At 39.1% G+C, this 27,648-nt stretch overlaps 1 protein-coding gene and 1 non-coding gene across 2 annotated transcripts; one reads left to right on the top strand and one right to left on the bottom strand.

Annotated features, from left to right (window-relative positions):
* The first annotated feature begins 217 nt into the window (after positions 1–217).
* On the top strand, positions 218–24,035 carry AGGF1 (angiogenic factor with G-patch and FHA domains 1). The gene is made up of 14 exons (XM_086628835.1): positions 218–388; positions 1,185–1,281; positions 1,740–1,939; positions 2,657–2,803; positions 4,204–4,392; positions 11,518–11,872; positions 13,380–13,491; positions 14,734–14,785; positions 16,901–17,002; positions 18,658–18,823; positions 19,074–19,156; positions 20,162–20,289; positions 21,234–21,333; positions 22,975–24,035. The coding sequence occupies exons 1-14, from the start codon at positions 218–220 to the stop codon at positions 23,173–23,175; spliced, it is 2,103 nt and encodes a 700-aa protein (XP_086484961.1). The 3' UTR covers positions 23,176–24,035.
* Positions 24,036–26,793: 2,758 nt separating this feature from the next.
* On the bottom strand, positions 26,794–26,922 carry LOC147526358 (small nucleolar RNA SNORA47). The gene has a single exon (XR_015222943.1). It is a non-coding gene; the product is annotated as a small nucleolar RNA SNORA47 (small nucleolar RNA).
* Positions 26,923–27,648: the final 726 nt, after the last annotated feature.

Below are 27,648 nucleotides of genomic sequence, written 5' to 3'. Positions count from 1 at the left end.
TATTGCTTCCGGGTTGCGCCGCCTTCCCGCCCGGCGGGCCGGTCCTCGCGCGCCGCGGGGAAACTTTTCCTGCGGCGGCACCGCTGGGCGGAGTCCGCGCGCTGCCCTCGCGCCCGCCCGGGCGGCATGGCCGGCACCGGCGGGCGGGGCCGCGGCCGCCGCTTTGTCCCAGGCGCCCGGTGGCGGCCGGCGGGCGGGCGCTGAGGAGCGGGCGGGCATGGCCTCCCCGCCCGACGGCGAGCAGGGGGCTCTGCGGGAGCGGGTGGCGGCGCTGGAGGCGGACCTGGGCGCCTGCCGCCAGCAGCTGGAACGGGCGCAGCGCCGGCTGCGCCGCACCGAGCGCCTCTACCGTGAGGCGCGGGAGGACGGCGAGGCGCTGAGGAGACGGGTAGGCCCCTGCCCCGGGTACCGGCTCCCCCCGACCCTTTCTCCCGCTCCGGGCCTTGCGGCACCCGGCCCCAGCCCTGTCGGGAGCTGCCGTCGCCCCCCGACCGCGTACCACTCGCCCCCGCCCCCCCCCCCCTCCGCGTTGACCCGCCGTTCCCGGCTTGCCCCCTGCGCCTGGACAGCTCGTGGGCAGGCGGGCCCCCGGCCTCCCGGAGCCCGCCAGGCTCTCCCGCGCCGCCGATCTCCAGCGACCAGAGAGAGTGCCGCTTGTGGTGTCCCGAGTTCGGCGTCAGGCCCGAGCGGTGGAGGTGGTGGCGAGAATGATAAAGGACTTCTCAGCCGCGAAGTTGTTTTCGCGGTCAGAAGGAAAAAATGAGTTTAGCAGAAAGAAAGAAGCTTAATAAACAAGATGAGGTGCAGGAAAAGTGGAAGAACTGTCCCACGGATGCTTATGGCAAAATAGGGAAGTTTCATAAATGCCACAGTTCGTCACTACAGAACAGTGGTTGTTGCTTGAAATTCAACTTTTCAGTGTGGGCATCTTAAAAATAACCTTGGTTAATTTTTTCCTCCCAAGTGTGTGCCTTTATTATACCCTTTGTGGGCAGAAATTGTTTTTAATTATGCCAACCATGCAAGTAGAAAATTGTTTCTTGCAAAACAAAGATCAGTTGAAATAGCTGTGATGCTGTTATGCTTTGTTTGAATTATAGAACGTATAATAAACTTATATTCTTTTCTGCTGTAGACGCCTAAAATGCAGCATTGTAATTTGTGATGTGCTGTTTTTCTTCCAGGTTGAAGAGCTCACAAAGGAAGTCCATAACAGGAAGGAGAAAGATACGTCTAGTGTAGAAGTACAGACAGAGGACTATGCTGCATGGTCGCAAGCAGGTAGAGAGGGTGGTGATTGCTCAAACAGACATCTAGAACAGTATCTTCTATCGAGTTCTTTTTAGTATAAAATATGTTTCAAGTCTGTATCCTTAGCTGCATTGAACTCAGTAACCCGATGTTGTCTTTTGGACCATTTCCTATTCAAGCCGTTCTTTTTAGAACAGGATAAAATGTATCATGGACAGTAGCAGAATTCATGCTGTAGTAATCTGTTACATAGTAGTCTCACACATTACACATATTCATGTTTTACTGATTTTTAAAGAACATTAAGACATAATTTGCTTAGTAAAAATAGAATAAATTCAATGTGGAGACACTTCCTAGTAGCTGATTTTCATCAGACTGCTTGTATGCATAGATTTCCAGCTTAAGATTTAGGATCCTTAAACTACATTGTGTAAAATACTGCTTCGCTAGTTTATGTGACTTCAACTTTTTTTTTCTTCCTGCAGATTATTACTACTATGAAAATTATTACACTGATGCTCAAGACTGTGCATCTGAACTCCCAGTGCAGCACAATGATGGAAATGGAGGCACTGAGGGTAGTTCCACAGAGGAATCGCAGGCAGGTGCTAGTGTTCCTTTAAGGATTGATAGCACTGAAGTTGCTGAAGGTGGAGAAGAGGAAAATTTAATCCAGAATTCACAGGTTATAAAACTGTTTGGGATTTTACCAATTTTCAAATCAGCACTCTATTAATATTTGATTTCATTTAAAATGTGCTTTTGGTGTTCGTGTCATTTTATGAAGTAATTTTCTCTTTTTTTTTGGTGATGGTGGGGTGCTAATGATAGCAGACAAATCATCCTTCTGCTTTGAGACTAATTCTTTTTGTGATATGTTCCAAGTGTAACGTACTCCAAGATATGTGTTTTTTTAAAAAAAAAATCTAAATTCTAAAGCATGTGTCCTCAAGAGCCTAGAAGCATATGTTCAGTATGGCCATGTTAGCTATCCTACAACGCACTTTTTTTTTCCCCTCAGTTGATACGAGGAGGCAACACATAAGGAGAAGAAAGTTGTTACGGGGTTTCATTTGTTTTGTTTTTGTTTTATCCCTTCTATCCAAATCTATTTTAGGAATGCACTGGAAGATATTCACTGTATACTTTTGATGTGAATCCCTTTTGAATAAAGGTTGGGGAAAACGAAAGGCACAGAATGAAGTCTTGGTCCCGTTGAAATCAGTACGAGTTTGTCAGTAAACTACAGCTAGATTTTTGCCTTCTTGTTTGACAGTTCTTGAATCAATCCAAGTCCATAGAGCACTGATTTGTTTTATTTAAAATAAGGCACTATAAAATGCTGAAGAATCAAGGAGGTTCTTTTTAGAAGAAAATTTAATTCCTTACTTTTTGGTACCAGGAAGGAGAAGATACTTCAGTACCAGAGGGTTCTTTGGCAGAGAGCTTGAGAGCTGCTGCAGAAGCTGCTGTTTCACAAACCGGATTTATTTATGATGAAAATACAGGATTGTATTATGACCATAGCACTGGTTTCTACTATAATTCGGTAAGGATCGTTTTCAAAACCCTTGACTTTTTTTCTCTTTTTCTAAAGTTTTAGTAGTAAAAGTTGATGTGAGCGAAGAACTAAGATCCAAGCTGACTCTATGATTTGAAAAATGTTACTGAAGACAAAGAGTAATATAAGTTTGTTAATTAGTTCATTATTGAACTAATTCATTATTATCATATTAGTTCATTATTTCAGTCAAATTAAAGATAGCAGGCTAAGATATAAACTTAGATTTTCATTGAGTTCTTTTTGGTGTCTGCTAAATCTTTAACTTGCTTGACATTGTAGAAATTTTATACTCTAAAGCTGCTCTTACTCTTTCAAAATTAAGAGCTTGAGCTAAAAGATGATTTATTTAGAAAAAGTGTTCTTGTACTGGATTTACTGGCAAGGTATTGCTAGTGGGGCTGGGGGCTGCAGAGGCAGCCTCTGTGAGAAGAGGTCAGGGGCTGCCTGTACACGGCCAGTTCTGCTGCAGGACACAGCTGAGCCCATCAGAGAAGCTGGTGGTGCCTCTGTGAAAGCGTGTTTAAGAAAGGGTAAAACACTGCATAGCGGAGTGTGTATGTGGCAGAGGAGGGGAAGAAGGAGGGCAGTGCGAGAAGCAGCCCTGCAACGCCAAGGTCGAAGAAGAAGGAGCAGAAGGAGGTTCTCCAAGCACTGAAGCAGGCAATTGTGGAATTCCGCAGCAGTCTGTGGACCATGCTGGAGCAGGTATCCACACTGCAGCCTGTGGAGGATCCCACAGCAGAGCAGCGCCTTGAGGAGCTGTGGCCCATGGAGAGCTCGTGCCAGAGCAGGTTCCCCTGGCTGGAGCTGTGGCCTGTGGAGGACCCACACTGGAGCAGTTCTTGAAGGACTGCAGTCAATGTGAAGGACCCATGCTGGGCAGGGTAAAGACATGAGGAGGAAGGAGCCGCAGAGAGGAGCTGTTACGAACTGACTGCATCCCTGGCTCCTCTCTGCGTGGCTCAAGGAGAGGCAAGAGAGGTAGAAGAGCTGGGAATGAAGCAGTAAAGTAGAGCTTGGGGAAAAAAAGGAGTGAGTAGAGGTGTTGTCTTTTTCTCATCTTCCAGCACGCTTTTAACTGGCAATGAATTAAATTTATTTTCACCAAGTCAAGCTGGTTTGCCCATGATGGTGATCTCCCTGTCTTTATCTTAACCTATGAGCTTTTCATCTTATTTTCTCTCCCAGTCCTGTTGAGGAGGGGGACTGAGAGCGACTGGGTGGGCACCTGGTAGCCAGCCATGGTCAACCCACCACAGTTCTTTAGTACGTTTGAGTATTTATTTATTTTCTAACTTAGTATGTGGTTCTTTATTTACCGAGTGTTTCTTTAAACGATGTATTTATTGAAGTCATGATAACATTGTTCTTTGTTTCGGATAAAGGAAAATCAACTATATTATGATCCAGCAACTGGAATTTATTACTACTGCGATGTGGAAAGCGGCCGATACCAATTTCATTCACGTGTGGATCTGCAGTCTTATCAGGCTTCTGGTACTCAGCACACCAAGGATAAAAAAGGGAAAAAGAAGAGAAAAGAACCAGAGCGGATTACTGCAAATGAGTATAAGGTAACTTTAGAACTGAGAGGCAGACATACAAAACGTGGTTTTTTTCTTTCCTTATGCAATTCATGGATTGTGCGTTTTGGTTTTATGTAGAGGATGTATGCTTATTTTCTGAAGGAATCAAACATCTTTAGACTATATACAGCAGGTTGCTAACCTGTAGTTAGTGTTCAAATAATTTTCCCAGTGAGTGATTAAGGATGAAACTTTAAAATTTAATTCCTTCACTCTATTTTAAAATAATTACAATGCAGCTATATAGATGTCTAAAATTGAGTGTCAGTGAAGCTCTCTCAATAGCAAGCAAACTAGAATGAATTCAGGGTACTGTGTGGACTGGATTTACCTCAGAAATTCAGTGTTAACCTCAACGTCTTGGTTTTAGGGTTTTGGCTTGTGGTTTTTTTGTTGCCTTTTTTTTTTTTAATTCACATGATTAATCAAAAAATGACTAAAGGTTTTGAAAATGCACACACTACCTCTTCTCTGTGGCTCCATATTCCATAGCTCAGTCAGTTGACATTCTTCTGTGTCTCTACCATCATTTTGGTATTGGTGAAATGTCTGTGAAGTTCCAACTCTTTGCATACTATACTCTTCTATTGACATTTTATTTGATCAATACATTTTTATTGTCCGCAGCATGCGGATAAGCTGTACATCTTAATAAATGCCCATTGTAATTAACTTGTATTTTTAAGTTATAAAAAACATAACTTCCTTTCATTTTTTTTCTGATTGCTAAGAAAGCATACCGTATAGTACATAGTGACTGCCTTAAAACATTGCTCCTAAACAGCAGAAGTTTTATTGTAACACGGCTATTAAACCTCCAGGAGCGTTTTCTTAATGAACACTATTATTGATGTTGAATCAAATTTGTATAGTCCTATTCTGCAAATTCGCTTTATTGCCTAAGATTTAATTGAATGTATTGATTTCTTTAGTTTGCAGTGCTCCTTAGTTTGCACGTTTTAAAGTTATTGCTTTAACCATTGCACGATGTCCTTATGTAAGGGACAAGCTGACTGGTTGAAATCTAAAATAATTACGTTAGTGTGCAGTTACTTTTACGTAATAGTTACAGAGCATCAGTATAGAGTTTAAAAATTTTGTATTTTTGTATCAGTGAGGTCTTCTGAAAGACTTGAAAATGGGAACTTTACATTAAGAACAGGTGAAGGTAGGTTAAATGGATAGTGGTAGTTGATGGATTATGGATTTTATAGATATATAGATTTTATAGAGTGTGGCTAATGTGGGAATTTCTGCTCTTCAAGAAAACTTGATGCGAACCATTCCGTTTTGAAGGCTTGAAGTAGATATGTAGCAACACTAAGAATAGCGATCCTTTAGACTTGAGAGGGGAACTATTGCAGTTGAAGCTAGGAGCTTTACCAGCGTCCACGTCTTGGGCATGCTGAATGCAACTGCTGGATGAGCATTCTGCCATTCCCAAAAGGGATTGTTGATGCAGAACTTTATTCATCAGGTGTCAGGAAAGCATCATGGAAAGTTTGTAGGAACGAGCCTTTATAATGTAGTGCGTTAATAAATCTCTTTGGTTTAGTTCTATGATGAATTGTTACATGTTGACCTAAATCAAGAAGTGTATTTATAAAAGTTCTGTGATGTATATAGCTCTGACTCAACAAATAGTTTTGACTACTTTGTGAGATCTTGTCACAATCCACTTCTGTCATCTGATTATACTACAAATAGCTGCTTGTCTTTAGCTTATTTTATATTGATAAAAAATTTTCATATAGATTGTCTTGTTAACAAATCTTCTGTGTGAAGCTTGCACGGTCACAAGGTAGGAGGTTAACATCACTTTTTATGATGTGTTTTGTTGATAGTGAACTGAGTACTTTGTTTTATTTGTGGATTAATTTGTTTGACCAATAAGAACAGGAAAAACATTTAAAACAGATTCTGTAGTGCACAGATCTTTGCATCTGTGACCAGTGGGTGAAGGTTAGTGTTGTAGTAAGAATCAAGGCCTTTTCTGTTTTTTAAAAAACAAAAAAAAGGGGAGACCACAAAGTGAAACTTTACTATTACTCTCCGCTTTAAACTTCAAAAAGCAAAGTGCCTTATTATGTTAGATTTAGAAAAAGCAAAAGCACCCTACTGTCTTATTTTATGTTTATTTAGCTGAGTTTAAATACTTTATTTTTTCTGTATGGTTCTTAATCATTTTCGTGGTTTAACGTGGCAGGCAGTGGAGAGGAACTCATGTGCTTAGTATCTCCTGAGGAATAATCCTAATTTATGCAAGAACTTTATCTTTAAAGAGATTCTTTTTTTTCAGTCACCAAACTTCTATTTTACAAATAGTTTTCTTTTGACTTACGAAACTCAGTATGCTGCTCACATGCTTGCTTTTAGTAGACAATCAGGAGTTTTATTTGCCAGGATAAAGTCTTAGAAAGCCTCTGTGCAGCTTGCATAAAGAGGATGAGTAGAGTAGTTTGGAACTTTCAGGCATATAGTTCAGTTCTGATAACTTTTTGTAGTGGTGGGCCAAAAAAAAAAAAGTGGGGCAAGAAATACTATAATTATCTCCTGTGCAAAAAAAAAAAACCACAACAACCCACCTTTAAATAAATAAATTAGGAAAAGGTTGTTTTTTAAAAAAAAAAACAAACAAACAAACAAAAAACAAACCAAACACCAAACGCAAACCGCACACACAAAAAAATCCAAAACAAAAGACATCACAAGGTGGCATCAATGAAAATGTAGTCCCTGGTCCAATATCAAGATCCAGTGCTTCCATACAGGTTGGAGAATAGACTCTGTGCAACAGTGATCATCTAGTTCTACCTGCTGCATTGGGGCCATTAGAAGTACGAAGCAAAATTTAGATGAAGGGTCTGACTTATACCCTTTTTTTCCAGAAATTATCTTACAGTTTATTCTTAAACTCCTCCTGTCTGATAAATTTTGTTTCAGTTTCGTGCTCAAAATTAACTTCTGCCATATTCTTTTTCACTGTAGATGCATCCTAGCTCCTTCTAGGAGAGACAAGGCTTTTGTAGTAGTATTTCCCGTAGAACTCTTGAAGCAGTGATTTTTTAATTTTTTTTATCACGTGTAGTTTACTTTTTGCTGATATTCATCCCATCTTTAGGTACGTCAGTTGACAGAAACCATGGCTAATTTGAAGATTTCTTCTTTTGGATTGGCAGCTTCTGGTGAAGGTAGAGTTGAGACACCAAACACATTAGTCCATGGATACTTACCTTTAACTTTGATATTTTTATTAAAGGAAAAATAATATCTAGTAGTTTATGTTTAGATACCTATTTTCCTAGAGGAATTTATACCTCTTTTTAAGCTATTTGTTCAAAATCAGTTAATCTACAAAGTAACTTTGAAATATATTAGAAACACTGTAAAGTAGAACATCTGAAGAAAACTTTGATGGCATTCTAGAGTATTTAGGAAGAGACATACTTAGCATCACTGTATTAACGTAGGGTGTCCTGACTAAACAAACTATCCGTTTTTTTTAGGTAAGGCAAATTTATGTTTCCTGTATTTCAGAGCTGTCCACCAGTGTATAAAATGGCTTCTTTATGATATAGGAGGAGCTTTACTCTTTTTCTGGCTTTTAATTAGATTTTTTCCACTGGAAATTTCATTATTGCATAGAGTGGAAGACAGTAACTGAAGTACTAGTGAAACACTGCTACCAAGTGAAAGCTTAGTTATCTGAGTGAAAGAGATATTTTAAACTGTTTGAAAATGCTTCTTTAAAATACTGAATTTCAGATTAATATTTTAAATTGAGAGAAATTAGTGCTAAAGATCTAACATTCAGCCCTTTAAATGAGGGCATTGGGTACACATGATTCCTTAAAGTCACTTACTGAATCAGGCAAACTAACAAGCAACAAACTACACATTTCTGAAAAGTTGTATTTGTACATATTTGTCTGTTTTGTATAAAATAAATTTGTTTAGAAAACAATAAACAGTTCATTTCTTAGAATTAAGCTAAATATGCTTACAATAATTTTTAAGTTCTAATTTGTAGGCATGGTGAAGAATTGCCTGAACATGCATGCTGATTGCAAAACAGGAAAATGTAAAGTTTTGAAAGACAAAATGTCTTACTCTGTCTCAGTAAAGCAAAAAGTGTAGTTAAATGCTTAAAATGTGCTGAATTTTTCATTAAAAACGCTTCCATTCGTATGATCATTCATGTATATGTTCTAAGTATGCCAATCTGCACTTCAGAAGATCAATGTAATCAGTAATTTGTGGCCTATTCTTTATAAAGCAAAACCATCAGTTCCAGTCACATGAACATGATATGTTATTCTTGTAAGATCACTCACTCCTCATGAGATATATAAAACTGATTTCATTTGCACCTTTGGCTGTCTTTCTGAAGAATGCAGAAATATGAGCTGACTCAACCCTGTAGTTAAGAAATAGTTTATTATGGATCAGATTCATCCCACCTCTCAACTTTACTCATCCTTAGTAAGAGAAACGCCGGGGGGTCACGTGGTGATACCCGTAGATAAAAAGTTTTTCAAAGCTGAATCACATAGAGGCAATCCATACCCAACGTATGACTGTTGGGGTAGGTCTGCTGACTACTTACATATGTATGAGGCAAAGCAACATACAAAGGAACGTATGTGCCTATTACCATGGTGTAACAAACATGGTTATAAAGAGCCCCATACTTGCCTACTTCATGTGTTGTATCATGAGTTTGGGATGAAGAGTTAAAATATCCTGCCATTGAGAAATGAAGTGTGTTGCTAGTATTTGTTAGGTCATTCAGGATGATATTTACCAAATACTCTTTTTACGGCTGGTTCCTTGTTTTTTAACCAGTGTCTGTATGGAGGCACGGTATTAGATGCGCTTTCCTGCATGCTACGTATGTTTTGTGTTAGTACTAGTAGCCATTTATAGCGGAGAAATATTTCTTCAGCATAAGTAAAGACCCCCTCAGACGCTTTAAGAATACATTCAGCATCCCCAGGCTTAATGTTTAGATGTTGTCAAGATATGCGTTTTAATACAAATCTGTGAAATCATAAAGGGATCAAAATACGCGTTCTTTAGGAATGCAATTTTAAATTCCTCAATTTCGTGCAAGGATTTCTAAATGCGAAGATTATATTTATATCAGTACTTAACAGAACTGTTTCGTTTATTTGCTTTCTTAAAAAAAAAAGAAGCTGCTGAGAACAGGCTTAGCAGTCGTATTGACAGAATGTATGTACAGAATCCTTGGTCTGCCTGTAAGAGTGGGCTTTTTTAAATTCTTGTTTTCAACACAGAACAGAGAGTCTGCTCTTCAGTAGATAGGCTTTCAAACAGCACCTTTTTATTTTCTAATTTAGAATATCTAAAATTATGCCAAAAACAAGTATCACTGGATTCACTGTGGAGAAAGAGCTCAGTGGTTGGAGCATTGTACTTTGGGCATCAGTGCATCACAGTCATCTGTGGCTTTGCCTCAGTTGTGATTTGAAACAACTATTTAGTTTCTCTGTTTTCAGATTAGAGTAGTAGAAGTTTGAGAGCTCACATATTACGGGAAGAAATATATTTAGGATTGCAGAGCACCTTGTTATGTCACGTATTGATCTAATATCCATACCAAACATAAATATAGACAAAGATAAGTACACTGGAAAAGATTGTTCATAACAGTAATAAACAGTTTTGCCAAAAAGATTTCTAAAGGAATTAATGTGTTTGACTTCTATGAACTGTGTAGTCTTACTTGTGGCAGGATTACTACATCTCTTATTTAAAATAAACATTAGGCAGTGAGCTTGTGATCTTGTTCCTTCCTAGCTCCAATACTTAGAGGATTCAGGGAGGAGGGCTGGTGTGTTACACAGAAACCCTAAACAGATAGTCCTTCAGTTAAAGCATGAGATCTTTTAAAATTTTCTGATTATTGCTGATAGTCTGCTGTGGTATTGAGAGTGTTTCAAAAGTACACTGTGAAATCCTATCCAATAGCTTGTCTGCTGGGCTGAGGGGAATTCTTGTGTTTGTCTTACAGCTGTGCCACTGATGAGTTTTTACAATTCTGAAAAGGGAAAGTGCTTTAATTTCCATGATGTTAAAATTCACATTAATTCACGGATCTTGAAATGAAAACTTACTGAAAAAAGTCAAGGATGTGTTTTGTTTTAGCTGCTGTGTTGCCATATTTGGTACAATTCAGGGCAATTGATTGCATTCATGCTTAATCCAAGATGTCAAATAATCTGAGAAATTTTTTTTATTTATCTTTTAAAGCCAATTGTGTTCATTTATTTATTTATTTTTAAAATGATCATCAGGGTTACTAGATTGATAATTAAGTTTTCAAGGCACTCTGGCAAAATTAATCTGAAACTTTAGATTTCTCAGTTAAAAAAATGTTGATGATTTCTTTTTCTGCTGATGAAATCAAGTCCCAGTGGAAGAACCTGAATGGTCTAATCTGTCTGGTATTCAATGGACAAATATGTTGCTGTAGAAAATGGATTCTCAGTAGAACTGTTCCACTTAGCGTAAACTAAACTTAAGTTCTGTGCAGTATCTTGATGAAAGGCTTTGTTAAAGTTGCAATTTTGAAAGGAGAAAGAGCAGGTCATTGGGCGAGCATGGGTGGGCATTCCAGATATTCTGGGCCATTGTGGAAAAAAATGAGATGACAAAAACAGGAGGAAGATATGAAGATCAACTAAAGAACTTCTAAACAAGTTGCAAGAATTGAGTAAGAGGGGCACAGAAGTAAGTGTCCTAAAAGCAAAACTGGAAAATAATCAAGATGCTGTTGTACAAGTTTGAAAGTGAGAACAAGGATCTTAAGTTTTGTGTGAGGAAAGAGGAAGGAGTAAGTGAAGTTTAAAAGAGGAGTGCAGTCACACTTTCCCAAATAGAAGATGGTCTCAGTTGTGTCTAATACAATGTGAAAATATTTCTACTGAAATCTTCTGTTGACTGCATGTGCTAAATTTTGTGGTCGTTTAACCGTTTCTTAATAGCTGTAAAAAAAAATTCTTCCTAGCGAAGCATTTACTTCCAGGCTGATAGTAGGCTTTAGAATAACTCAATCTGTAAAGAATGTAACATTCTATAACTCCCCTCCAGGATATGGACACAGAAGAGCAGAAATCATCTAACGGTCTGAATTGCTTTTCCACTACTGAGCAAGTAAGTTCCACTGAAGAAGAAGAGTCTCCAAATGTAAGAAAGAAGACTAAAATGGACACAAAACAACAAAACAGTGTAACAGCCAAAGAATCCATTTCTGCAGACAGTATAAATTCTTATTCACGCAAAAGTACACCAGATACTGCAGCATATACAGATGACAGCAGAACAGCAGACACAGAGAGTGAGCCAGAAGAAGGTGAAATTACAGACTCTGAGTGTGAAGCCTACAGCAGTGAGGATGAAATAACAAGTGAAGAAACAGCTGAATCAGAAGACTCAGAAGACGAAGGTGATTTATAGTGGCTTTTATGCATAACATTACTGTATTTTTCCAGGAGCTCATTAAGAATAAACTACAGGAAAACAGTTTGGATAATGTAAAAAACAGAAAAAAGGGCATGTGACTTGAGATACTTTGAATTAAAAAGTGCCATATGTTACCAGTATTTGTTTCCTTCTCTTTACTTGCACCGTAGCCAGAAGGAAGTAGTGGTGTTTTTGTAAAAGCTGTTTAGGGGTGTAACTTTGTGTGCTCATGTAGAATCTTCAGTGGTAGAGTAAGATTTGTTTAGATTAGGATACTGACAGGAGAAAAGAAAGTCTTTTGCTAAAATAGAGATTCTAGTTCAGACCTCACAGTAACTCTGTGTATTAACTGTCTTCAGTTAATGTATTATATTTCTGATACTATCCAATCGTGTAATTCAATGTAAGATGAATCCACTGTGGTGAAAATGATGGATGCAGAGTACTCAGTACTATTTGAAATCCTATTTTGTGTGTATTCTAGTGGCAACATGTAAGAAACGTGTATAGGCAGGAAACCTGTATAGTGTTTTGCACCTAAGGAAGGGTCTCCTAGGTCCTTAAGATCACCTCAAGAATTGAATGATCTCTTGAAAAAAAAAAAACAAACAAAAACACAACAAAAAAACCCACCAAAACCAAAAAACTGTTAAAAGCTTAATGCAGCCAATTGGAACTGTGTATGTACAAAGAATATTTCAAATCACAGAAAGAAATACAACCTATAGAAGTCTGTACTGCAGCCTGTGCTCTGCTTACATTTAAATAGTCCATTTCTTCTGTTTTCACTACTTTACTTAGTCAGCTACTCAGATTCTGAGTGATTCCCTCCTCTTAGTACTTTTTGAGCTAGTGTCTTCCCATCTTACCATGTCTGTTCCTAGCTGAGATCACTGGGGACCAGTTCTGCAAACATACATCCAAGAATAGAATTCATGCTGCTTTTAGAATGTAATTACTTAACAGATGATGAGGCAAAAAAGTATATGCATCTGTAGGCTCTGTTCCTCTATTTCTTGTGCTAGTAAGAGTAAAAACTAGTAAAAATACATTTGACACAGAAATTATCAAATATAAAGTTCCATATGCATGAGGTTTGTGATGTGCTGAACAAAAAGGTTCTGCCTTTTCTCAAAATAAAATTGTATTATAATTTGTTATGACTAATGATCCGTAAATTTATGGTATGCTAGTAAATTCTGTGAATGTATTTATACTTTATTGCTGTAACTAAACAGTTGTGCATGTGTATATAACCAGAATTAGTAAAACATTTTTAATCCTTTAGTGTGTAGTCAGAAAGCCTTTGACACAGTAGTCTCATCAAAGTTTTCTCTCAGATGTGCTTATACATTTCTTTTTCTGAAAGTTGCATAGGATTCAGGCAGATAACAGCTGAATGTATATCAGTTGTTTGAAGACTATGAACTAGGAGTAGAACTGTAATTTGTTGGTAGTAACAGTATTTTATTTTTTCTTTGTAATTACAGATGAAGAAAAGATCTGGCCTCCTTGTATCAGAGTAATTGTAATAAGATCGCCAGTTCTACAGACTGGGTCACTTTATATTATCACCGCTGTGAAACCTGCTACAATCGGAAGGTAAAAACGAATGCAATTTGTGGTATATATCTGAAACTGTACCTTGCTTTGAAAGCTGTGGAAGCCACTCAGGTTTGCTTGTCCCTACTCTTTGTGCTTGTCCTCCTAGCGTGCAGCAGTTGTGAGGTACTCTCAGTTGGGTTAGCCCACAGTAAGAAATTCTAGTCATGCCACGTAACGTCATGCTTGCTGTGATAACAGCATACACAGTTAACGTAGCTCAGCAGTCATGAAAATTTGTCAGTGATAACTTGATCTTGTCTCTGAGTCCTAATGGCAGCATAGCTGCAAGTTCTTCTTTGAAAACTGTTATTTTCTAGAAAGTAAGTAAACTTTTTTTCTGGGCCACTAAGGTAACTTTTTCAGAAGCGAAAGAACACACTTCAGAAATTCAGGATCATAAAGAAGCATATCCTGGACTTTGTCACGCTTTCAAATTCCAGTAGGATTGGTTCATTGTTTTGAGATAATAAGTTGGGGTTTGTGCTAGCCTGGATGCATTCTTCCAGTTCTAATATTAAAAAAATTCCAAGCTGGTTTTTTCATTGTGGGTGATGAATTTAATGACGAATTAGGGCCTTCTTGTGTGCTTACTGAAACCCTCACCCCGTTTCAGCTGCTTTTATCTAATCTGATAGATGTGTTTTGATTTGCTCTTAGCTGGCGTTTTCTAGATACATTTATGTGAACATTAACGGACAACAATTCTGCTTGCAATTTGCATATAGGTCCTTTGCTAGCTGCATTGCTTCTTCATCCCCTAGTGTAAGAAACTAATACACAAATTCCTTCCTCCTGCTGTAGTGGTTTTGACCCAAAAAAAACCCTCAAAACTGTACAGATTACTCTCTCATTGCCTGTATTAACTGCCTAATACTAGCAAGAATTCAACTTCAATATTGAAGACTGATACCAAGATGCACTGAAAAGCTTGAAGGATGCAGAGTTCAGGCCTTGTATGAGTATAAAAGTTCATAGAAATGTCAGGTTTACAGATAAAAATTTAAAGGTACAGCTTTATCATATATTCATTGCCTACTGTGTATAGTTAATGTATGAAAGAAGGGATGTGAAGCAAGTTTTTACATTGTGTATATTGCAACAGTGTTTTACATCTGTGAAGCTCCCTAGTAGCTCAGAAGAGAACATGAAATTAAGGTGCAATTGAAATACACCTTTTGTAAGCCACTTATTAGACTTGTTTCTACTTTGGTGTGATTTATATATCAACTTGCTTTCCAGAGAAAAAGATGTTGGACACACGCTTCACATTCCTGAAGTTGGAGTCAGTAAGGTAACTTTTGTTTCTGTCTGCTGAAAGGTAGATCAGCAGATGATCAGCTTTAGATTTTTATGGCTTTAGTTTTGCAAAATCTTATGTTAATTTTTTTAAAGAATTTTTGAATGGGATGTGGGTTTAGCCACATTTGAAGTTAGAAAAAGGAAACCATACAGTATTTTACTAAATGGGAATTTACCACGAACAGCAGTGTAATTTCAAACTCTAGAAAAGCTAAGTGTTTTTTTTAAATGGGAGTTTTACTAATCCGCAGTGTAATGTACCATAAAGAAATTACACTTTGAATCTTGAATTTCTGTTCCATAATAATGGTATATAAAATACTGATGTCAGCTAGTTAGAACTTTGTCATAAAGTAATCCATCCTTGCAGTTCAGCTCAGAGCAACAGATTTTGTTTAATTTTTCTTCAAGGCAACTGTATAAATATTTAAGTGATGTACAGGAGGGTTGAAAATTTAACAGAATTTCTTTCAGTGATAGATTGTAATGGAAAATTTTTCTTCTGGTTAAGAAAGATTAAAGATAAATTATGTGCTCTGTTTTGCTAACTACTTTAACATAGACCATAAATACAGCACTCTTATTAAAGAAAATGTAGATTGATAAAGACATGTCATCTAAACAAAAAAAAAAGTGGATAAAAGCATCTGCAAATGGAAGTATCTGAACTACGCTTTACTATGTCTGTTCCAGATGATAGTTCTAATTAATCAGCCATCTACCGTATTTCATATTGAACAATTTCCAGAGCAAATCTTTTGCTGCTATTAATAACTTTTTCAGCCATGTATTTAAAATTGGGTGCATAAAGAAGCCAAAAGTCTTATTTTTCTGTAATGTTAGTGGTTTAGTACTTCACAGGTACCTGGCTGTTTATACAAGAAGTTATTTCACTTTGCAGATAAGAAGTCAAAGGCAGGAAGATAAATGTCATATATGTAGAAAAAGAAGTTAACTACCAGTTTGATAGCTGTGGACCACTTTGCCATTTGCTTTTCTCGAGTGTAAAGCCAGATTTAAAAAAAAAAACACCACCACCAACCCAAAACCCACTACATTCTGCAGATTTAGAATCTTTAGAAGTAGTTTGGTTTCATCCAATTCAATAAAACAGATGTAGAAATTAAATTATCTATTGAATGATCTAGTCAATCTTTTCACCATTATGGAAGTATTCCTGTGATAAATGCTAGCCAATCTACAATTTTATTTTTTTTTTCTTACTGAATGTAGCAACTTCTATTGCTTAAAGATAAGAAAAGAATTGGTTTTAAATGAACACTTTCTTTCTAGATTGACTCTTGGGGTTTTTTTCTACTATAGCAAAAGGGATCTTTGCCTGTCACATTTGAAATCATCACTTTTGTAGGCTTCTGGTTTTTACTGGGAGTCTTAGTAGGCCACAGAAGTTGATGTTTTGGTTTGCTTAGTGGCCATTTTTGGAGGTAGTGTATATCTTTGTGAGTTTAGCCAGGAGTTGTGTTTTCTCTGTTCTATGTGGGCTTGGGAGCAATATCTATGTAGAATTTTGACAACATAAGAAACAAAAATAATAGATTGTTAGTATCAGAAAGGATATAAAAGGAACAGCAAATGAGGGCTAGTCATTGTGTCCTGGGCATTAAGATGCAGGTGAAGGTGAATTATGGTAAATTTACAAAAGCATGGCATTTAGGGAACTATTTCAGATATGAAAGACCAAGTAATCTGAAGTTGTAGAATGAGATCAGACTTTTTTTTTTAATCAAAAAATTGAGAGTGCTGTAACCTAGCTTACAAGAAAAAAGCCTTCTATTTACAAGAACAGTTAATAATGCTGTGTTACTGAATCTTGCAGTCTTTCAAGTAAAGCATACTTGCCACATTGGAAGTATATACTTTCTCAGTACTGAATCAGTTATTATCAAAATAGTTATATAATTAATTGTATACTTTAGCTCAAGATGTTGTGGCCCATTCATTAACATTTCACATAGATGAAATCATAAGGTGTGGAATTAGAGTACCAGAGCCTCAAAACATGTTCTGAAATCTTACTAGAAAATAGCTTATAAATTGTGAAGTATTAGCTTCATGAGAACATTTCACTTAGTCTTCTATTTATTAGTTTCATGCAGAAGTATATTTTGATCACGATTTGCAAAATTACGTTCTTGTGGATCAAGGCAGTCAGAATGGAACAGTTGTTAACGGAAATCAGATTCTCCAGGTGAGTACCTGTTGTTACAATGCTGGGTATGTTGCAGAAAAACGTAGTCATGTGGTCGTTTTAAATATCATAGAATCATAGAATGGTTTGGGTTGGAAGGGACCTCAAAGATCTTCTAGTTCCAACCCCCCTGCCATGGGCAGGGAAACCCTCCACTACACCAGGTTGCCCAAAGCCTCATCCAACCTGGCCTTGAACACTTCCAGGGATGGGGCATCTACAGCTTCTCTGGGCAACCTGTTCCAGTGCCTCACCACCCTCTGAGTGAAAAATTTCTTCCTTATCTCTAATCTAAATCTCCCCTCTTTCAGTTTAAAGCCATTTCCCCTGTCCTATCACTACACACCCTTGTAAAAAGTCCCTCTCCAGCTTTCCTGTAGGCCCCCTTTAAGTACTGGAAGCTGCTATAAGATCACCCTGGAGCCTTCTCTTCTCCAGGCTGAACAGCCCCAACTCTCTCAGCCTGTCTCCATAGCACAGGTGCTCCAGCCCTCGGATCATCTTTGTGGCCCTCCTCTGGACTCTCTCCAGTAGCTCCATGTCCTTCTTGTGTTGGGGACTCCAGAGCTGAACGCAGTATTCCAGGTGGGGTCTCAACGAGAGCAGAGTAGAGGGGCAGAATCACCTCCCTTGACCTACTGGCCACGCTTCTTTGGATGCAACCCAGGATACAGTTGGCTTTCTGGGCTGCCAGCGCACATTGCCAGCTCATGTTGAGCTTCTCATCCACCAGCACTCCCATGTCCTTCTCCTCAGGGCTGCTCTCAATCCATCCTCCACCCAGCCTGTACTTGTGCTTGGGATTGCCCCGACTCATGTGCAGGACCTTGCACTTGGCCTTGTTGAACTTCATGAGGTTCTCACAGGCCCACCTCCCCAGCCTGTCAAGGTCCCTCTCTCGATGGCATCCCTTCCCTCCAGTGTGTCCACCACACCACACAACTTGGTGTCATCTGCAAACTTGCTGAGGGTGCACTCAATCCCACTGTCCATGTCTCCAACAAAGATGTTAAATAGCACTGGTCCCAGTACTGACCCCTGAGGAACACCACTCGTCACTGGCCTCCACGTGGACATTGAACTGTTGACCACAACTCTTTGAGTGTGACCATCCAGCCAATTCCTTATCTACCGAGTGGTCCATCCATCAAATCCATATCTCTCCAGTTTGGAGACAAGGATGTCGTGTGACAGTATCAGATGCTTCGATAAGTCCAGGCAGACGATGTCAGTTGCTCTTCCCTTATTCATCAATGCTGTAACCTCATCACCGAAGGCCACCAAATTAGTCAGGCAGGATTTGCCCTTAGTGAAGCCATGTTGGCTGTCACCAATCACCTCCTTATTTTCTATGTGCCTTAAATATGTTATGGCAAATCCCTGACGTCATTATGTGGCTTCTTTCATACATCAGTGTCTTCCTTGGTTCCCTTCTGGTTTTAGTGCCACTTAGAATACTTAATGTTTGGTTTATATTAGGAAAAATCCACTACTGTTGCAGTTGCTAGAGTGAAATACCCACTGTAGTTAAATGCTTGCCTGCATTTGTGAGGCCGAACTGAATTGCTAAATTATGAGCAGCATTAATGAAATTAAGGTGGTGCCCTTCATTAGTAACTAATTAACATGGCTGCCAAAACTTTCTTTTGTTGTAGCCTAAAATAAAATGTGATCCCTACATCTTGGAGCATGGAGATGAAGTGAAGATTGGTGAAACTGTGCTTTCTTTTCATATACATCCTGGCAGTGATACTTGCGATGGATGTGAACCAGGACAGGTCAGAGCACATCTTCGCCTGGACAGGAAAAAGGAATCTTCTGGTTAGTCATGTTATCTTGGGATATGTTTTTTAATTATAGCTCTTTACTTTCTAAACATAGTAATTACTTGAATTTTCTTAAAATTCTCTTGTCAGCTGAGAATAGTTCTGCCGTACATGATGATGTATTTTCTTCTTGGTATGTGTGTCTGTGTGTAGTAATGTTAGAACAAGATTTCTCACAGTTGATTTATATTTCACATGGTTACATTATTAATTAGAAATTCAGTCTTTGTTGTTCTTTCTTTTAGTTTGCCCAGCGCTTAGCAAAGAAGAGAGAGAGTTAGTCAGAAGAAAAGCATTAAAACAAATACGGGTAAAATATGGTTTACAGGTGAGTTTCAGCAGAAGTTGATTTAAGTGAAGTCTACATCTACTTTCTGATTCCTATTTTAAGCCATAGACTTCAGTGAATAAGGAAAGTTTTCAAATGCACTCAAACTTGAGCCTGGTAGTTTAACTCAAGCTTGTCTTTTATATGCTAAATAATAATTATTTACAAACCTCTACAGAGAAGAGATGATGGTAACAGGGCATGCAAGTTCTGTTAAACATTTAGGAAAATAAGATCTGTTCCAATGTACAAGATTCCTCATCGTTTTGAGATTAAGATTTCTTAGGACATTTCTATTTCTATTTCTTCAAATTAAGTTTGCACTAAATTCCAGTGCTGTCTTTTATTTGGAAAGGAAAAATAATGAGCAACTGAAAAAATGATGGAAGGAAGAAGGAAATTTTTTTTTAAAGTCTGCTTTGCCATAGAAGAATGCCAACAAGAATGTACAGGCGATACAGTATATAAGTATTCACGTTACTTCTATTTTAGAGATTATTTTCACTATGGGGTTACATCTAGCGCTTGTAATAAGTATTGATGTAGAAAACAGAATGGTATTGTCTCTCTCAAATTCTTCAGTTACCAAAATAATATCAATACAGAATCCATACACGTGCTTAGTTCTGTCATCTATTCTGAAGAAATAGTGGCTGAGAACAGGCTAAATGTTTAAACAAAAAGCCGGTGGCATGTCCATACGGTTTTCTGCTAATATGGAGAAATTGATTCTTTATACCAAGAGAACATGTTCATTTATTTACAGTCTCTGTGAAGTTAATGAATTTGGCAATATTACAGTATTATGTGATGATGGCAATAGCATATCTTACAAAGTATGTCTCTAAGGTAAGAAATTACTAAATGAGAACTATAGTTTTATGTTAGAAGATTTGGAATTAATGAAATAGGCTGAAGCTGCCTTACTTTTGGAGGGAAGCAGTGAAGTTATCAAAAACGAAGACTTTTAACGCCTGCTTTCTTTGCCTTAATCTGCTTATAAAGAACACAGAGTATGAAGACAACAAAGCAGTGAAGAATCCAAAGTACAAAGATAGAGCAGGAAAACGCAGAGAGACCTTTGGAAGTGAAGGAACCTTCCAGAGAGATGATAGTCCAGCTTCTGTTCATATGTAAGTTGGGGGCAGGGGTGGGGGGAGAATACTCTGTATTCTTCTCTACCGAATCTTAAAAACTGATTATAAATTCAGTATCAATTACTTACTAGGATACATTTTGTTAGATTATTAATTACATGTATATAATGTGTTAGGAGAGCTAGAAAATAGTACGCTGTTCTCACTTTCCAGTTCTTATGCTCTCTTTATTAGCTCCTCACCTTCCATACAGAATTCAGCTTAGCAGTAAGGATGCTTATATTGCATCACTTTCTTACCAACTCAAAAAATCAAGGAACTCCCCGGCTGCAGTACTGACACCTTTCAATAGTGCTGATTTTTTTTCAAATGTCTTAATTTCTACTTTTCCTATCCAGTTCCAGTAATAATACACGTGAAAATTCTTCACCTGCAGTTTCAGCCTATCATAGGACATGCATTTACATAACTCTTAAATGACACTTTAATCTTCCTCTTTAATCATTCCTTTGCTTCTGTAGTTGCTTTTTGAGGTGTTTCTTTAAAAAAACATGAACTTGTAGGTGCTTGTTACTAAAAGAAAGTGTGAGCCAAATGCTTGAGCCAATGAAATATGTGCATGAGGATGATTTGGTGGTGAGGCAGTGATACCGCCTTTTCCCTAGTGTAGTCAATTCCCACCTATCCATGCTGTATCTTTTAAATCTGAAAGTAAGCATGTAGTTCAGAAGGAGTTTTAAGAAAGTTGGTATTGACCAGAGGCTTGGAATGGCTTTGGTAAGCAAAGATATTCATGGAAGAACTTGCAGAAGGTAGCACTAGGGTCTTCTGCATTGCTCTTCATGGAAGTAGGAACACCATAGTAGTTCCGGTTTCTAGAGCAGCATACGTGTGCACATTTCCGTCCTTCAGTATTTGAGTAGAGAGCATATTCTTTGTGTTAACTCTTGCTTATCAGTGATCTTAAACTTTATTCAAAGTGAAATCAGCAACAGCAACAAAGGACATAAAATGTTGGAGAAGATGGGATGGAAGAAAGGCGAAGGCCTGGGCAAGGATGGTGGTGGTATGAAGGATCCGGTAGGTGTCTGGTTTTTACTTGGAGCAAAAAGGAACAGAAATGTATTTGCAATGAAAAATGTCTAATTGTAAGCCACTACTCACTTGAAAGATTTCATAATCCTGGTTAAGGAGGAATAATCTCAGTAGAACTATTCTCAAATAATTTTTTACTTGATTAATAATTTTGAAATTTTGCAATGATTTTGTCCCTTCAGTGGAAAACACCGATAATGTCTGTGTTTGTTAGGAAACTAAGCAAAGGAGAACAGACAGTTTCTAGCCATTGAATTAATAATCTCATATTTGTATACAAAGTCTGGAGGAAGACTGAAATCATCTGAATTGACATGAATTCAAGATGGGCTTACGGTGGAATCCTTTACTCTCTCTGAGGCTGATGTAGCACAAAAGCCAAGATAGATGATGGGCCATGAGAGAGGAAAAGCTGGCTGAAGTCACTGTAGCCACCAATTTTGGGGACTCTGCAGCAGCCATGTTAGCCCCATTTTGGTCACCAGAGATATGTTGTCTTTTGGCAGCAGTGCTGCTCAGAGCCACACCATACCTTTAGTGAGGAGTACTTCACAGTACTTGACCTTGACAGGCTGGAGAGGTGGGCCCGTACCAACCTCATGAAGTTTAACCAGGCCAAATGCAAGGTCCTACATCTGGGTCGTGGCAATCCCAGGCATAAATACAGACTGGGTGGTGATTGGATCGAGAGCAGCCCTGAGGAGAAGGACTTGGGAGTACTGGTGGACGAGAAGCTCAATATGAGCCGGCAATGTGCTCTTGCGGCCCAGAAGGCCAACCGCGTCCTGGGCTGCATCAAGAGGAGTGTGGCCAGCAGGTCGAGGGAGGTGATTCTCCCCCTCTACTCTGCCCTTGTGAGACCTCACTTGGAGTACTGCGTCCAGTTCTGGAGCCCCCAACATAAGAAGGACATGGACCAGTTGGAGAGGGTCCAGAGGAGGGCCACGAAGATGATAAGAGGGCTGGAGCACCTTTCCTATGAGGACAGGCTGAAAGAGTTGGGGCTGTTCAGCCTGGAGAAGAGGAGGCTCCGGGGTGACCTTATAGCGGTCTTCCAGTACCTCAAGGGGGCCTACAGGAAAGATGGGGAGAGGCTGTTCAGGAGGGCCAGTTATGATAGGACAAGGGGTAATGGTTTTAAAATAGAGGGAGGTAGGTTCAGGTTGGATATTAGGAAAAAAATTTTTACTATGAGAGTGGTAGAACACTGGAACAGGTTGCCCAGAGAGGTGGTGGATGCTCCATCCCTGGAGACGTTCAAGGCCAGGTTGGACAAGGCCCTGAGCAACCTGATCTAGTTGGAGATGTCCCTGTTTGTTGCAGGGGGGTTGGACTAGATGACCTTTGAAGGTCCCTTCCAGCCCTAACCATTCTATGATTCTATGATTCTATGATTCACAGTAATGTTAGTGGCAAGTGACATCAGCACTCTAGATCGTAGTTCTAGAAGTGGTGATTCGACGAATCGTTTTAGCAGTACTTTAGATGTCCATGTATGATCTAGGTATGTTAGAGCCTTAAAGAGAAGCATGTGAGGTGGGGAGTGGAATTAGTATTATAAAATATGATTTAAAGTATGTGGAATACCTAACTTGCAGTTACAATAATATTTAATGTATTTGACAGATCCACCTTCAGTTACATAAGACGCATGCGGGTTTGGGTACCAGTAGACCAGCCTCAATTGAAGAAGTTCAGATCATCCAGAGCAAGAATAAAAAGAACTGGGATAAAGCAAGAGAAAGGTTTGCTGAAAACTTCCAAGAAACTAAATCACAAAAGGATACACCTAAGATTACGCCTTGGGTTAGAGGGACTGTAGAGTAAAGTATGGGGTCCCACAGCAGGGTGATTCCTGTGTGTAAATAGTGGGAGAGAATTTATTTTTATTCTTTTTTCTTTTGCTAAAGCAGAAGTCTGGTGATATTTAAAATACAGTTGTGGAAAAACTATACAAAATTAACTCTATGTTAATTGGTTTTCTGTAGTATTCCTGCTTTTATAAAGACACATTTTTAATAAGAAATTAATGGAGTTTAGAGGGATATTTAAATTTAAGTACTTGAAAGTGATTCTCATCACAAGCAGGAAGTTTCTTCAATGTGTTTTTAACTCAATTCTTCATGGAAAGTCAAAAAAAACATCTGTTGAATCTAAACGTACCTTTAACATTTGAACAGTCATTTAAAAGCAAGCTGAAAGCAAACAAACAACAAGAAAATCCCCCAGACCTCTACTAACAGAGTATTATATTGGCTTTTTCTCTCTTGTATGTTTATTTATGATTGCTGTGAAATGCTCAGCAAGAGGCACACCACTCTTAAATTCATACAGCTCAGTACTAGTCACAGGTCTCAGCTTACCTTAAGGGTGGGGAGGAAAACTTGTTTTTAAATGATTCATCAGTACTGTTCAAAAATAAATCCTATATTCCATGAAATAAAACTACCAGCATTGGTGAAGAAAACAATGTTCAGCGATGGCTTGTAGCAAAATTTTCTTCTGTGAAGAACTTGCTTGAGATTTGTTCAGTAAATCTGTATCATGCCTTTAAACGAGGAGGTATGTTTAGAAAACTGCTGTCTGTGTGTATTATTTATTAACTTCTTGTTCTGATACGTCCATTGCTGGCAATGGAGATTATGCCAGGAAAAAAACCCAACCAACCAATGTTTGGTGGGGAAGGATTGCCAAACTGAAGCTAAAAGCTTGGTATTTATTCAATGTTCCTAAACACAATAAATCATTGTTAATTTAAGCAGTGTGCTTCTTGATACTATCTTGTGCATATGCTGGATAGGAGTGCTCTTCTAAAATGAGAAAAAATTTAATCCTGTTCTATTCAAGTTAAAGTTCTGATACTTACCCAAGTAAGGGAAACTTGGTAGTCTTGCCATCCTATTGCAATAGGCAGGCAAGCACTGTTGAGTAAAACCAGGACAGTTGCTAGCTATTTATCTTAATATATCTTTAGACACATACAATATAAAGCAGAATATTCAATCTGTGTTAATAATTAAAGCACACAAGATGCCTGAATACTTCAGCAGTAGAGCTGAAGATAGTTATGAGCACTCTGCCTGCAGCAGTATTGCTTAATTAAAATCAGTTGTTTGCCCCTGTAAGCAATTATTTTTTTACTGTTTTAGTGATAGTTATGAATTATTAGCTTACTTTGCTGTTGCATTCCTTTATATTGACAACTTCATGTTTACTAGCCATCATATTTGAGAGGTCCTGGCAGTCTGGTGAGGTTCCTACAGATTGGAAAAGGGCGAGCACAACCCCCATCTTTAAAAAAGGGACCAAGGACAACCCAGGAAACTACAGACCAGTCAGCCTTACCTCTGTGCCAGGTAAAATCATGGAACAGATTCTCCTGGTAGCTGTACTAAGGCACATAAAAAATAACCAAGTGGTTGGTGACAGCCAACGTGGCTTCACTAGGGGCAAGTCGTGCCTGACTAATTTAGTGGCCTTCTACGACAAAGCTACAGCACTGGTTGACATGAGTAAAGCAACGGATGTAATTTTCCTGGACTTGTGCAAGGCGTTTGACACTGTCCCACATGACATCCTTGTCTCTAAAATGGAGAGACACGGATTTGACAGATGGACCACTCGGTGGATAAAGAACTGGCTGGATGGTCACACTCAAAGAGTTGTGGTCGGTGGTGTGATGTCTACATGGAGACCAGTGTCAAGCGGTGTTCCTCAGGGGTCTGTTCTGGGTCCAGTGCTGTTCAACATCTTTGTCAGCGACATGGATGACGGCATTGAGTGCACCCTCAGTAAGTTTGCCGATGACACCAAGTTGTGTGGGGCCGTGGACTCACTTGAGGGAAGAGATGCCATCCAGAGGGACCTTGATAGGCTTGAGAAATGGGCCAGTGCAAACTGCATGAGCTTCAATGAGTCAAAATGCAAGGTCCTTCACCTGGGTTGGGCCAATCCTAGGCACAAATACAAACTGGGCACAGAGTGGGTTGAGAGTAGCCCTGAAGAGAAGGATTTGGGGGTGTTTATAGATGAGAAGCTCAACATGAGCCAGCAGTGCGCTCATGCGGCCCAGGTGGCCAGCCACATCTTGGGGTGTATCAAGAGAACCGTGGTCAGCAGGTCAAGAGAGGTGATTCTCCCCCTTTACTCTGCTCTTGTGAGACCCCACCTCGAATACTGCGTCCAGTTCTGGTGTCCCCACCATAAGAGAGACATAGATCTGTTGGAGCGTGTTCAGAGGAGGGCCACAAAGATGATCCAGGGACTGGAGTACCTCTGCTACAAGGACAGGTTGCGGGAGCTGGGATTTTCAGCCTTGAAAAGAGAAGACTTCGGGGGGACCCAATAGCTGCCTTCCAATACCTGAAGGGAACCTACAGGAAGGCTGGGGAGGGACTTTTTACAAGAGTGTCCACTGATAGGACAAGGGTAAATGGGTTTAAGTTGAACAGATTTAGATTAGATCTTAGGAAGAAATTCTTCAGTATGAGGGTGGTGAGACTTTGCAATAAATTGCCCAGAGAAGTTGTGGATGTCCCCTCCCTGGAGGTGTTCAAGGCCAGGTTGGACAGAGCCTTGAGTAGCCTGATCTAGTTGAGAGGCGTCCCTGCCCATGACAGGGAGGCTGGATTAGATGATCTCTAAGGTCTCTTCCAGCCTATACCATTCTATGATTCAGAGGCTACCTATTTCTAGCTGTGAAAACTGTTCTGTATGAAACAGCTACATTAAGTTTTAGTTAACTGCATATATAAAATGGCACTTCTGCTAGTAGGAGGAAAAAAACACCCTGTATGCTAGAAGAAAGTTTTTGCCTTTTTTTTTTTTTTTTAAAGTTGACCTCTGTGGTCTTGATAGTCAACCTATAAATTGTAATTTGAAGGGAGAGCAAGATACCTTGTACATACTTTATCAGGAACCTTAGCTTTCCCTCTCCCCAATTATTCAAGTAACAGCTCTAAGAAAAAAGTCAGTAACTGGTTTATTGTTGCCTTGCAAAGAAGAAACTTGAAAGGATTTAACTGAGTTTGTATTTCATAAAGTTTTTGCAGTAAGACGTCATTTGACTGCTATGAGAGGCATGGTCTCATGCAGTCAAGCACTGACTGCTCCTCCGTACTGCAGCCTCCTCTTTCAAGAAACAGTTGCAGGTACAGGGTTGAAGCTTAGTCTCAGTTCAGAGCTGGTGTGGCAAATCCCATTCTATCTTGATGCTGCCTAGGACAGTGGAAAAAAGCAGCGCCATTAATACGCACAGTATTGTTAACAAAACAACTGAAAATAAGGTCTGACTAACCCTCATCAAGCAGTTGTGTGCCTTTATTGAGTAGAAAGACTTGTATTGAGCTAAACAGGGCTTCTCATCCCCTACCTTAGTGACCTCTTCAAAGTTTAAAGTACAAATGAGTTAGGTGAAAGCCACCAATGGTGGGCAAGCCTTATGCGCAAATGCAGTACTGCTTTCCCTCATGTCGGGAGGGGAACATCAGTTGCCATTGCACTGTTTCAATTTTGGAGGCTATAACCAGTAAGGTACAGCATAAAGTGTAACTGTCTTACCTTCTCAGTCCTCCAACCACCCTGTTGTCTTTTCCAACTTATGATACTTAATATTCATCACTTAGACAAAGTTGCTTTTCTATACATCTGGAGTCAAGAGTTTTGAGAGTTTACGTATATAAGAGAGTTTATATATGTAAGAGTTTACATATACTGTGTATATGTAAACATTGCTAGTGAATATATATATATAATCTTAAAGCTGTTAACAATAATATTACGTTCATCGGTTTATTTGAACAAACCCTTTTCTGTAGTCCTAACAGTGAATTTTGCAAAGCACCAACTTAACAAACATACTTCTGAAATGAAAATAAACTAAGAATAGTAGGTATGTTCGTATCTCTGGAGCTGAACAACCCAGCTGGCACGTAAAAACAGGAGTGCATTCACCATTGTGTGAAAGCCACTGGTCTAAACACCTCTGCCAACAGAGGCTCTGAACTATTCTATACACCTGAAATATTTCTGCAAAACATACCATAGATGAAAACGGAGCTTCTGTTCTAACAAGAGCAAACTCTTTGCTACTGCAGCTGGATGTATGAAGCGCGCCTGACAGGGGCTTTCAGCCAGTAGCTAACAGATCCGTAGCAGCAGGAAGAGATGTCAACCATAGCATCCTGTTAGGAATGAGACGTGTTTAGATGTGCATACCAACAGATTTTGTTCTATATGGACTTTTTGTAAGCGCTGTGCATCTTTGTGACCACAGAATGTGGGATTGTTTTCTCATCCAGT

The sequence above is a fragment of the Tauraco erythrolophus genome, chromosome Z (genome assembly GCF_009769465.1).
Source record: "Tauraco erythrolophus isolate bTauEry1 chromosome Z, bTauEry1.pri, whole genome shotgun sequence".
Taxonomy (NCBI): domain Eukaryota; kingdom Metazoa; phylum Chordata; class Aves; order Musophagiformes; family Musophagidae; genus Tauraco; species Tauraco erythrolophus.
This window is presented reverse-complemented; position numbering and strand designations above follow the sequence as displayed.

Bases quoted from the DNA above. Each gene is read 5' to 3' on its own strand.
- AGGF1 (XM_086628835.1), top strand. From the start codon at position 218: ATGGCCTCCCCGCCCGACGGCGAGCAGGGGGCTCTGCGGGAGCGGGTG. The intron at 2,804-4,203 runs GTAAGGATCGTT...TTTCGGATAAAG, and splicing joins CTGGTTTCTACTATAATTCG to GAAAATCAACTATATTATGA. The intron at 13,492-14,733 runs GTAAAAACGAAT...CTTGCTTTCCAG, and splicing joins AAACCTGCTACAATCGGAAG to AGAAAAAGATGTTGGACACA.